Raw genomic sequence first — 12,356 nt, forward strand, 5'->3', positions numbered from 1 at the left:
TGTGAGTGAGGGAAGCTATGTTCCCTATAAGGGTCTGCAAGTGCTAATGGGTTGGCCTTATTCTGATATTCTCCATTCATACTGTATTTCTCAGGTCCTCAGAACCTGTGCAGAATGCCCATCTTTCCAAGATGCAGTATCCTCCCAGCTCCAGGACCAAGGCTCAAGGGGACGATCCCAACCCAGACCTGATGCAGAGTTACCTGGACTACATGACCGTGGATCCCCCCAAGGCCTCCCAGTCCCTCCACATGCAAACTCTGGACCCTTACACCTACCGCCAGGTGGGAATGGACACACACACACACACACACACACACACACACACACACACACACACACACACATACACACACACATATATACACACACACACACACACACACACACATATATACACACACACACACACATATATACATACACACACACACACACACACACATCTACAGTGTATTTATATCATACGACTCATGGTTATATGGTATCTATCTACTGTATATACATTCATACACACAACTACTATTACCACATACAGTTCATGTGTGTAAGAATGTATATACAGTACATAGATACTATATAACTGAGTCGTATGATATAAATACACTGTAGATAAATACCATATAATACCCCACAAGACATGCCACGAGGTCTCTTCACAGTCCCCAAGTCCAGAACAGACTATGGGAGGTGCACAGAACTACATGGGGCGGCAGGTAGCCTGGTGATTAGAAAGTTGGGCCAGTAACCGAAAGGTTTCTGGGTTGAATCCCCGAGCTGACAAGGTAAAAATCTGTCATTCTGCCCCTGAACAAGGCAGTTAACCCATTGTTCCCCGGTAGGCTGTCATTGTAAATAAGAATTTGTTCTTAACTGACTTGCCTCGTTAAATAAAGGTCACATTTGAATTAAAAAATAAATCAAAATGCATAGAGCCATGGAACTCTATTCCACATCAGGTAACTGATGCAAACAGTAAAGTTAGATTTTAAAACCAGGTAAAAATACACCTTATGGAACAGCAGGGACTGTGAAGCAACACACACATAGACATACACATATGATAACATAAGCACTATACACACATGTTCACATGGATTTAGTACTGTAGATATGTGGTAGTTGTAGAGTAGGGGCCAGAGGGCACACAGTGGGTTGTGAAATCTGTCAATGTATTGTAATGTTTTTAAAATTGTATAAACTGCCTTCATTCTGCTGGACCCCGGGAAGTTAATGGGGATCCATAATAAATACAGGAGATTGTATCAATTCCTTTTCCCAGAGGGCATCTCTGTGTCTGTTTATGGGTTTATTAAGCAGCAGTATGGTTACCAAGACGACGAGGAGCGCTCTCTTAACTCTCTGGAGGGTGGTGGTTTCCCCCGCCCTTCTTCTCACGCCGGGGGTAAAGGGTCCCGCCCCCAGGACCGAGACCGCCAGGTGCTCCAGGACCTGGTCTCCCTGTACCTCTCCTCCCCCGCCCAGCCGGCCTCCCACCACCGTGGGGCAGCAACACCGATCTCTACCTCTCCCTTGTACCAGGACCTGGACTTCCCTCTGGACTACGCAGAGGACTACGTTTCCCAGCAGGACGTGGAGGTCCGCAAGCAGCAGCAGCAGCAGCTGGATCAGACGCAGAGGAACGCTCAGAAGGACTACGGATCGCTGGCTGGATTGGATGGTGAGTGTGAGGCAGTCAGTGTGTGGCAGTTAGTGTGTGTGGGGGGGGGGGGGGGGGGGGGTGTTTTTGGGTGTTGTGTGTGTGTGTCACAGGAGGTTGGTGGCACCTTAATTGGGGCGGATGGGCTCGTGGCAATGACTGGAGCGGAATCAATGGAATAGTATCAAAGATACATCAAATGCATGGTTTCTATGGTTTCCATGGTTTCCATGTCTGATGCCATTCCATTCACTCTGTTCCAGCCATTATTATGAACAGTTCTCTCCTCAGCAGCCTCCACTGGGTGGGTGAGTGGGTGGGTCACATGATAATATATCACATTGGGCCTCCCCACCACAGGCCACACCAACCCTGTGCAATTGCTGTAACCACACACCTCCAGAACCCAATCGACCCATTCAAAGCTTTAAATAACTCTAGCTTTGCAGGCCTGCAACTCTCTTGTAGTCCAATATTTACTGACAGTGAGCTGTGAAAATATAACACTGTGCAGACATGCATGAAACATTCTGAATACAGTGGAATTCACTATTCGATGCAGGACTGATCCCCTCTATAAAAACGTCTTTTACAGTCTAAATGTAATTTGAATTGGAAAATTCTTCAATGGAAAATTCTCTTAACATTAATGAATAACTTAAATACTTAAATATACATGAACCTCTTCAATTAAAATATATTAACATTAACATCTATAGAATGATATAACAAATAAAATAATAAAATCAGCAGCAGATTTTTGAACTAAGTACACATACCAACTAGAAAATAAGCAGCTGTAAAAGTAGAATGAAAAGGCCTGATGGTGGCGCTAGAGGAAAGGTCAAGAGGAAATGGAAATTAAAAGGCCTGATGGTGGCGCTAGAGGAAAGGTCAAGAGGTCACCAAATCAATAGGTTTCTTCCACTTGGGGTCTTGATTGTACTCAACTAATTTTATGGCAATCCAGCCCTTACATTTAGATATATCTTGGTCTCAGTCTGTTCTCAGTCTTGTTCTCAGCCTGTAGGCGTCATATATGTGTAGTGATCCAATATCCATAGCCATGTCATTTAACAGTTATGGCCCTTGTTCAGCCTTACTCACCAAGAGCCCAGCGCCAGGCCTTCTTGCTTTGAAGTCTTTGAAGTCCAGCTTTCTAGCTAACTGACTTTCAATGGACAGCTTGGCAAGACTGCAAAGCCTGTCCTGGGACATAGTGGACCTCACATAGTTGTTTATCAGTTTTAGCTTACTGAAAGCTCTCTCGCCACCAGAAATATACGTAAAGCAATGCCCACTTCTCCAAAAATGCTTTGCAAGCTGCATCTTACAAATTGTGTTCAGGAGACCAAGGGGACAAATTAGGAGGGAAAGTGTCAGCATATACAGTGTTCAGGAGACCAAGGGGACATGTTAGGGGGGAAAGTAGAAGCATATACAGTGTTCAGGTGTCAGGAGACCAAGGGGACATGTTAGGGGGAAAGTGGCAGCAGCAGTGTTCAGGTGTCAGGAGACCAAGGGGACATGTTAGGGGGGAAAGTGGCAGCAGCAGTGTTCAGGTGTCAGGAGACCAAGGGGACATGTTAGGGGGGAAAGTAGAAGCATATACAGTGTTCAGGTGTCAGGAGACCAAGGGGACATGTTAGGAGGGGAAGTGGCAGCATATACAGTGTTCAGGTGTCAGGAGACCAAGGGGACATGTTAGGGGGGAAAGTAGAAGCATATACAGTGTTCAGGTGTCAGGAGACCAAGGGGACATGTTAGGGGGGAAAGTAGCAGCATATACAGTGTTCAGGTGTCAGGAGACCAAGGGGACATGTTAGGGGGGAAAGTGTCAGCAGATACAGTGATCAGGTGTCTTACTTCATGTTGAAACTCAGGTGTCAGAACTCTGGAATACGTCGTGATCAGTGGTTGGCACACAAGGGACTTTACCCTCACTAATCTGCCTAACTTTCAGAACAGCAGAAAATGATTCAAAGTGTTTTGCAGTGGTGTGGAACCTCGTAAAAACACAGTGTCCTGAAACACTGTTGCTGCACTGTCCTGAGCTGTCTCCTCTTCAGAGGTCTCATCATGGAGTCTCTTCCTTTTCCTCTGGCGGCTGTGTTTCTTGCTAAATTGAGGTGCAACATCCATTTGCGTAGCAATCAGTGTTGCCTCAGACAGGAGAGACTCTCATCCATCTCTAAGAGCCGGCATCTCTTTCTTTAAGGCTCTGATATTAGCTGTCTTCTGTGTCAAGTGAGATTTTTCCTGACTGGAGAATCACATTCCTGTCCTCAATGCATTTCAGTACCTGCAATTATGCCAACTGACATGTCATTCAACACAATGCTGCTCACCTCCTTCAGTTGGGAGTAGGGCTGGTTCAGGGGTATGGGGATGGGAGACAGGGCTGGTTCAGGGGTATGGGGATGGTGAGACAGGGCTGGTTCAGGGGTATGGGGATGGGGAGACAGGGCTGGTTCAGGGCTATGGGGATGAGGAGACAGGGCTGGTTCAGGGCTATGGGGATGGGGAGACGGGGCTGGTTCAGGGCTATGGGGATGAGGAGACGGGGCTGGTTCAGGGGTATGGGGATGGGGAGACAGGGCTGGTTCAGGGGTATGGGGATGGGGAGACAGGGCTGGTTCAGGGGGATGGTGATGGGGAGACAGGGCTGGTTCAGGGCTTTGGGGATGGGGAGGCAGGGCTGGTTCAGGGGTATGGGGAGACAGGGCTGGTTCAGGGGGATGGGGAGACAGGGCTGGTTCAGGGGTATGGGGATGGAGAGACAGGGCTGGTTCAGGGGTATGGGGATGGGGAGACAGGGCTGGTTCAGGGGTATGGGGATGGGGAGACAGGGCTGGTTCAGGGGTATGGGGATGGGGAGACAGGGCTGGTTCAGGGGTATGGGGATGGTGAGACAGGGCTGGTTCAGGGGTATGGGGATGGGGAGACAGGGCTGGTTCAGGGGTATGGGGATGGGGAGACAGGGCTGGTTCAGGGCTATGGGGATGGGGAGACAGGGCTGGTTCAGGGGTATGGGGATGGGGAGACAGGGCTGGTACAGGGGTATGGGGATGGTGAGACAGGGCTGGTTCATGGGTATGGGGATGGGGAGACAGGGCTGGTTCAGGGGTATGGGGATGGGGAGACAGGGCTGGTTCAGGGCTATGGGGATGGGGAGACAGGGCTGGTTCAGGGGTATGGGGATGGGGAGACAGGGCTGGTTCAGGGGTATGGGGATGGTGAGACAGGGCTGGTTCAGGGGTATGGGGATGGTGAGACAGGGCTGGTTCAGGGGTATGGGGATGGGGAGACAGGGCTGGTTTAGGGGTATGGGGATGGGGAGACAAGGCTGGTTCAGGGGTATGGGGATGGGGAGACAGGGCTGGTTCAGGGGTATGGGGATGGGGAGACGGGGCTGGTTCAGGGCTATGGGGATGGGGAGACAGGGCTGGTTCAGGGGTATGGGGATGGGGAGACAGGGCTGGTTCAGGGGTATGGGGATGGGGAGACAGGGCTGGTTCATGGGTATGGGGATGGGGAGACAGGGCTGGTTCAGGGGTAAGGGGATGGGGAGACAGGGCTGGTTCAGGGGTATGGGGATAGAGAGACAGGGCTGGTTCAGGGATATGGGGATGGAGAGACAGGGCTGGTTCAGGGATATGGGGATGGGGAGACAGGGCTGGTTCAGGGGTATGGGGATGGGGAGACAGGGCTGGTTCAGGCGTATGGGGAGACAGGGCTGGTTTAGGGGTATGGGGATAGAGAGACAGGGCTGGTTCAGGGGTATGGGGATGGGGAGACAGGGCTGGTTCAGGGCTATGGGATGGGGAGACAGGGCTGGTTCATGGGTATGGGGATGGAGAGACAGGGCTGGTTCAGGGGTATGGGGATGGGGAGACAGGGCTGGTTCAGGGGTATGGGGATGGTGAGACAGGGCTGGTTCAGGGGTATGGGGATGGGGAGACAGGGCTGGTTCAGGGGTATGGGGATGGGGAGACAGGGCTGGTTCAGGGGTATGGGGATGGGGAGACAGGGCTGGTTCAGGGGTATGGGGATGGGGAGGCAGGGCTGGTTCAGGGCTTTGGGGATGGTGAGACAGGGCTGGTTCAGGGGTATGGGGATGGAGAGACAGGGCTGGTTCAGGGGTATGGGGATGGGGAGACAGGGCTGGTTCAGGGGTATGGGGATGGGGAGACAGGGCTGGTTCATGGGTATGGGGATGGGGAGACAGGGCTGGTTCAGGGGTATGGGGATGGAGAGACAGGGCTGGTTCAGGGGGATGGGGAGACAGGGCTGGTTCATGGGGATGGAGAGACAGGGCTGGTTCAGGGGGGTGGGGATGGGGAGACAGGGCTGGTTTAGGGGTATGGGGATGGAGAGACAGGGCTGGTGAGTCTGAAGCTGTGACTGTTGGGTCTAACCCCTAACCCCTAACCCCGACCCCGACCCTAACCCTGACCCTGACCCTAACCCCTGACCCTGACCCTAACCCTGATCCTGACCCCTAACCCTAACCCCTAACCCTAACCCTGACCCTAACCCTAACCCTGACCCTAACCCTAACCCCTAACCCTGACCCTAACCCCTAACCCTGACCCTGACCCCTAACCCTAACCCTGACCCTGACCCTACCCCTAACCCCTAACCCTGACCCTGACCCTAACCCCTGACCCTAACCCTGACCCTGACCCTAACCCTAACCCCTGACCCTGACCCTAACCCCTGACCCTAACCCTGACCCTAACCCTAACCCTGACCCTAACCCTAACCCTATGTAAACACTCAGAATGTTCTGTGAAGATAATATGAAGTAACTAATGTTAGGGGAGCAAAAGTAGCTTATTTCACTACGGACGACGCTACCAGGTTCATTTCCACCAGTCACGGACGACACCCACCTTCCTTTGTGAATCATCGGGTGACATACTGTCCTCCTTTTCTCTCTCCTGTCCTCCTTTTCTCTCTCCTGTCCTCCTTTTCTCTCTCCTGTCCTCCTTTTCTCTCTCCTGTCCTCCTTTTCTCTCTCCTGTCCTTCTTTTCTCTCTCCTGTCCTTCTTTTCTCTCTCCTGTCCTTCTTTTCTCTCTCCTGTCCTCCTTTTCTCTCTCCTGTCCTTCTTTTCTCTCTCCTGTCCTCATTTTCTCTCTCCTGTCCTTCTTTTCTCTCTCCTGTCCTCCTTTTCTCTCTCCTGTCCTTCTTTTCTCTCTCCTGTCCTCCTTTTCTCTCTCCTGTCCTTCTTTTCTCTCTCCTGTCCTTCTTTTCTCTCTCCTGTCCTCCTTTTCTCTCTCCTGTCCTCCTTTTCTCTCTCCTGTCCTCCTTTTCTCTCTCCTGTCCTCCTTTTCTCTCTCCTGTCCTTCTTTTCTCTCTCCTGTCCTTCTTTTCTCTCTCCTGTCCTCCTTTTCTCTCGCCTGTCCTCCTTTTCTCTCTCCTGTCCTCCTTTTCTCTCTCCTGTCCTTCTTTTCTCTCTCCTGTCCTCCTTTTCTCTCTCCTGTCCTCCTTTTCTCTCTCCTGTCCTTCTTTTCTCTCTCCTGTCCTCCTTTTCTCTCTCCTGTCCTCCTTTTCTCTCTCCTGTCCTTCTTTTCTCTCTCTTGTCCTTCTTTTCTCTCTCCTGTCCTCCTTTTCTCTCTCCTGTCCTCCTTTTCTCTCTCCTGTCCTCCTTTTCTCTCTCCTGTCCTTCTTTTCTCTCTCCTGTCCTCCTTTTAGTTTTTGGAAGCCAGGTTATTCTTTAGGAAACTGAGACATGATGCTCCACCGGCACTCGTCACTCACAATTCACTGCTAGTACCTGTCGCGCTTGGTTTCAAATCAAATTGTATTATTTTATGCGAATAGTCTGGGTAGCCATTAAACTAGATGTTCAGAGTCTTATGGCTTGGAGGTAGAAGCTGTTTAGAAGCCTCTTGGTCCTAGACTTGGTACTCAGGTAACGCTTGCCGTGTGGTAGCAGAGAGAACAGTCTATGACTAGGGTGGCTGGAGTCTTTGACCATTTTTAGGGCCTTCCTCTGACACCGCCCGGTATAGAGGTCCTGGATGGCAGGAAGCTTGGCCCCAGTGATGTAATGGGCCGTTCGCACTACCCTCTGTAGTGCTTTGTGAATTTTGACCTGTCTAAAGGTCCTGGGGGCAGGATCAAACCATTTCATGTAAATAGAGGGGGGTTGGGCAATACAGAGGCTCTCTGGATGTTTACTTTTTGCCAAAAACAAGAAAATTAAACTGTTAGTTTAGTAGTACAATGTAAATAAAATATTATATTAATGATGATAGGTTAATCATTTAATATATATGTTTTTTTACCTAATGTTGGAATATTTTTTTAGGGCCCCTGTCAGTCACAGGCCGTTAGAATCGCCCCCCCCCCCCCCCCCTTGCTTGCTTGCTGTGGCTGAGACACTGAATGCCTAATGTCTGGCCTGCCTGTACTTTTTTCATCACCTGCCTGTTGACCTCTCACCTCTAACTCTGTATGACCCTGTCTGTTTGTTCAGATGACTCCCTGCAGAAAGTGTCTCTGCTCCTGGACCACTATGGCATCGATATGAAGGACTTAACCCCTCCACAGCTGGCCAACCTGCCTGCAGCACTGAAACAGCTGCAGATGGAGAGTGCTACTGACTTGGGCACCGACACAGCAGGTGTGTCAGAGCGCAGGCATGCAGCTGAACCCTGTCAGAGCACTACACTACGGGTCAAAGGTTTTAGAACACCTACCCATTCAAAGGTTTTTCTTTATTTTTTACTATTTTCTACATTATAGAATAATAGTGAAGACATCAACATTATGAAATAACACATATGGAGTCATGTAGTAACCAAAAAAAAGTGTTAAACAAAACTAAATATATTTTATATTTGAGATTCTTCAAATAGCCACCCTTTGCCTTGATGACAGATTTGTACACTCTTGGAATTCTCTCAACCAGCGTCACCTGGAATCCTTTTCCAACAGTCTTGAAGGAGTTCCCACATGTATTGAACACTTGTTGGCTACTTTTCCTTCACTCTGAGGTCCGACTCATCCCAAACCATCTCAATTTGGTTGAGGTCGGGGATTGTGGAGACCAGGTCATCTGATGGAAAGTGTGTCGGGTCATTGTCCTGTTGAAAAACAAATGATAGTCCCACCAGATGGGATCAAATCAAATTATATTGGTCACATACACATGGTTAACAGATGTTAATGCGAGTGTAGCGAAATGCTTGTGCTTCTAGTTCTGACAGTGCAGTAATATCTAACAAGAAATCTAACAATTCCCCAACAACTACCTAATACACACAAATCTAAAGGGGTGAATGAGAATATGTACATATAAGTATATGGTTGAGCGATGGCCAAGCGGCATAGGCAACGTGCAAAAGATATACATATGAAATGAGTAATGTAAGATATGTAAACATTATTAAAGTGGCATTATTAAAGTGGCATTGTTTAAAGTGACAAGTGATCCATTTATTAAAGTGGCCAGTGATTGGGTCTCAATGTAGGCAGCAGCCTCTCTGAGTTAGTGATGGCTGTTTAACAGTCTGATGGCCTTGAGATAGAAGCTGTTTTTCAGTCTCTCGGTCCCAGCTTTGATGCAACTGTACTGACGTCGCCTTCTGGATGGTAGCGGTGTAAACAGGCAGTGGCTCGGGTGGTTGTTGTCCTTGATGATCTTTTTGGCCTTCCTGTGACATCGGGTGCTGTAGGTGTCCTGGAGGACAAGTTGTGCAACGCATCAAATGGCGTATCCCTGCAGAATGCTGTGGTAGCCATGCTGGTTAAGTGTGCCTGAAATTCTAAATAAATCACAGACAGTGTCACCAGCAAAGCACCCCCACACCACCACACCTCCTCCTCTGTGCTTTACGGTGGGAAATACACATGTGGAGATCATCCGTTCACCCCCCACCACGTCTCATAAAAATCTCCAATTTGGACTCCAGACCAAAGGACAGATTTCCACCGGTCTAATGTCCATTGCTCATGTTTCTTGGCCCAAGCAAGTCTCTTTTTCCAATTGGTGTCCTTTAGTAGTGGTTTCTTTGCAGCAATCTGACCATGAAGGGCTTATTCATGCGGTCTCCCCTGAACAGTTGATGTTGAGATGTGTTTGTTACTTGAACTCTGTGAATAATTTATTTGGGCTGCAATTTCTGAGGCTGGTAACTCTAATGAACTTAACCTCTGCAGCAGAGGTAACTCTGGGTCTTCCTTTCTTGTAGCGGTCCTCATGAGAGACAGTTTCATCATAGTGCTTGATGGTTTTTGTGACTGCACTTGAAACTTTGAAAGTTCTTGAAATGTTCCGTATTGACTGACCTTCATGTCTTAAAGTAATGATGGACTGTTGTTTCTCTTTGCTTATTTGATCTGTTCTTGTCATAATATGGACTTGGTCTTTTACCAAATAGGGCTATCTTCTGTATGCCCCACCTCCCCCTCCCACACCTTGTCACAACACAACTGATTGTCTCAAGTGCATTTAGAAGGAAAGAAATTCCACAAATTAACGTTTAAGAAGGCCCACCTGTTAATTGAAATGCATTCCAGGCGATTACCTCATGAAGCTGGTTGAGAGAATGCCAAGAGTGTGCAAAGCTGTCATCAAGGCGGCTATTTGAAGAATCTGATTTGTTTAACACTTTTTTGGGTTACTAGATGATGTGTTATTTTATAATTTTGATGTCTTCAGTATTATTCTACAATGTAGAAAATAGTAAAAAATAACGAAAAACCTTTGTGTTCTAAAACTTTTTTATTTTTAATTTTACCCCTTTTTCTCCCCAATTTCGTGGTTTCCAATTGTTTTAGTAGCTACTATCTTGTCTCATCGCTACAACTCCCGTACGGGCTCGGGAGAGATGAAGGTTGAAAGTCATGCGTCCTCCGATACACATTAAATGAGATACCGTGATATAATTAAGGAAATCAAGTTGTGAACCACAACACGCTGCAGGAATACCTGCAGTATCTTTATACAAAATGGCATGACCCAATAATGAGACTGAAAAATGTGACATTTTGCGGTGGGATTATACTGTGACAATTACAGATACTGAAACAATTATTATCTGTGTGTCAGATAATGAGAATCTTTATACTTTGCTTTTCAGACAAATACCGGAACAGTGCTGCCCCACGTAAGAAGGTAAGTTGAGATAAAACAGTAAAACTCTAGAAATTCAATTATTGCTCTTGGGTTTATAAGTGTTGTTTATTTAACGATATGAAATGTTTTTTATACAATGTTAATAGCATTTACAGTAAATGTAGAATGGCAATAATTAGGCTTTCTGGTTGTTGTTGTTGCATCTACCAAACAGTAGGTGGCAGAACTTCCTCATTCTGAGGAAATCAGTGGTCTATTTGACATATCCTGGAGTAATATTCAAATGAAACATGTATTTATTAAATCCTACTATAACGGATGTTAAGGTGTTTGGTGCCTCCTCCTATTCCTCATCAGATCACTGAGGGGGCCATGACACACAAGGTGGACAAATCTCCCGTGCTAGGTGCCCCCACCTCCCTTCCTGCCCCGCCCCCTGGGCCCCAAGCCTCCCCAGATCACCCTCCCACCATGGGGGCCCCTCCTGCCACAGAGGGGGCCCGTGTAAAGGAGCCAGGGGCCCCGGTGGAAACAGAGACGCAGGGGAAGAAAGAACCACCAGGAGGGACCACACATGTGAAGGAGGAATACGGCTACATCGTCACCAACCAAAGGTCTTCTAAGCCTAATGTTCATAAACACAGAATGTTGGTGTAGGAGCGTATATCTGTCTGTCTGTCTACGTGTCTGTCTCAGAGTCTTTGACTGTACATGGCGTGTGTATGTAAGCGTGTGTATGTAAGAGTTTGTGTGTGTTTGTGTGTTTGCAGTTGTACTGTATCTGTGTTTGTGATTTTGCTTTTTTCTTCAGTGCTCTGTGTGTATGAGTGTGTATGAGTGTGTATGAGTGTGTCCGTGTGTATGAGTGTGTCCGTGTGTATGAGTGTGTATGAGTGTGTCCGTGTGTATGAGTGTGTATGAGTGTGTATGAGTGTGTATGAGTGTGTATGAGTGTGTCCGTGTGTATGAGTGTGTATGAGTGTGTCCGTGTGTATGAGTGTGTATGAGTGTGTCCGTGTGTATGAGTGTGTATGAGTGTGTCCGTGTGTATGAATGCATGTGTATTTCTCCGCAGCCCCCTCAGTCTGTACGACGGGGTGCATCTGCTGGGGCTCCTGGCTGAGAGGATCCCACTCTCCACTGGCTCTTTCATCAACATCAGGTAGGCTATAGGCATAGAGGCCCACTGGCCGACTGGTCCAATGAGGAGAGATGACAATTAGCTGGCTGCTAATTGCTAATAAGCAGATGATAATTAGTTGGCTGGTTAAATCTGGCACATTTACAGAAATGTTAATAAATGTGCATCGTCCCGATTGTCAAATAAACGTATAAATGTCAAATTAAAGGATCAGGAGATCTCAGTGTAGAGGGGCCATCTCAGTGTAGAGGGGCCATCTCAGGGGCATCTCAATGTAGAGGGGCCATCTCAGGGGCATCTCAGTGTAGAGGGGCCATCTCAGTGTAGAGGGGCCATCTCAGGGGCTTCTCAGTGTAGAGGGGGCCGTCTCGGTGTAGAGGGGGCATCTCAGCTCAGGTACTTCTATGATCAACATCAACATGCTCCATTCCCTCTCCCGGGCCTCTCTGGTGGCACAGTGGTCTCT

The 12,356-nt window shown here is 48.1% G+C and overlaps 1 protein-coding gene across 2 annotated transcripts in view; it reads left to right on the forward strand.

Moving 5' to 3' along the window:
* Positions 1 to 12,356, forward strand: part of LOC139372931 (receptor-type tyrosine-protein phosphatase-like N) — a 41,661-nt gene that overhangs the window by 15,267 nt on the left and 14,038 nt on the right. Inside the window, exons 5-10 of one of the 2 annotated variants that reach the window (XM_071112805.1) lie at positions 95 to 284; positions 1,324 to 1,681; positions 8,146 to 8,292; positions 10,754 to 10,788; positions 11,107 to 11,363; positions 11,825 to 11,911. In XM_071112805.1, coding sequence (XP_070968906.1) covers positions 95 to 284; positions 1,324 to 1,681; positions 8,146 to 8,292; positions 10,754 to 10,788; positions 11,107 to 11,363; positions 11,825 to 11,911 — 1,074 coding nt within the window. Of the gene's footprint in view, positions 1 to 94; positions 285 to 1,320; positions 1,682 to 8,145; positions 8,293 to 10,753; positions 10,789 to 11,106; positions 11,364 to 11,824; positions 11,912 to 12,356 lie in introns of both variants that reach the window. The other variant, XM_071112804.1, reaches the window with a different exon arrangement.

Source organism: Oncorhynchus clarkii, chromosome 18, assembly GCF_045791955.1.
Source record: "Oncorhynchus clarkii lewisi isolate Uvic-CL-2024 chromosome 18, UVic_Ocla_1.0, whole genome shotgun sequence".
Taxonomy (NCBI): Eukaryota; Metazoa; Chordata; class Actinopteri; order Salmoniformes; family Salmonidae; genus Oncorhynchus; species Oncorhynchus clarkii.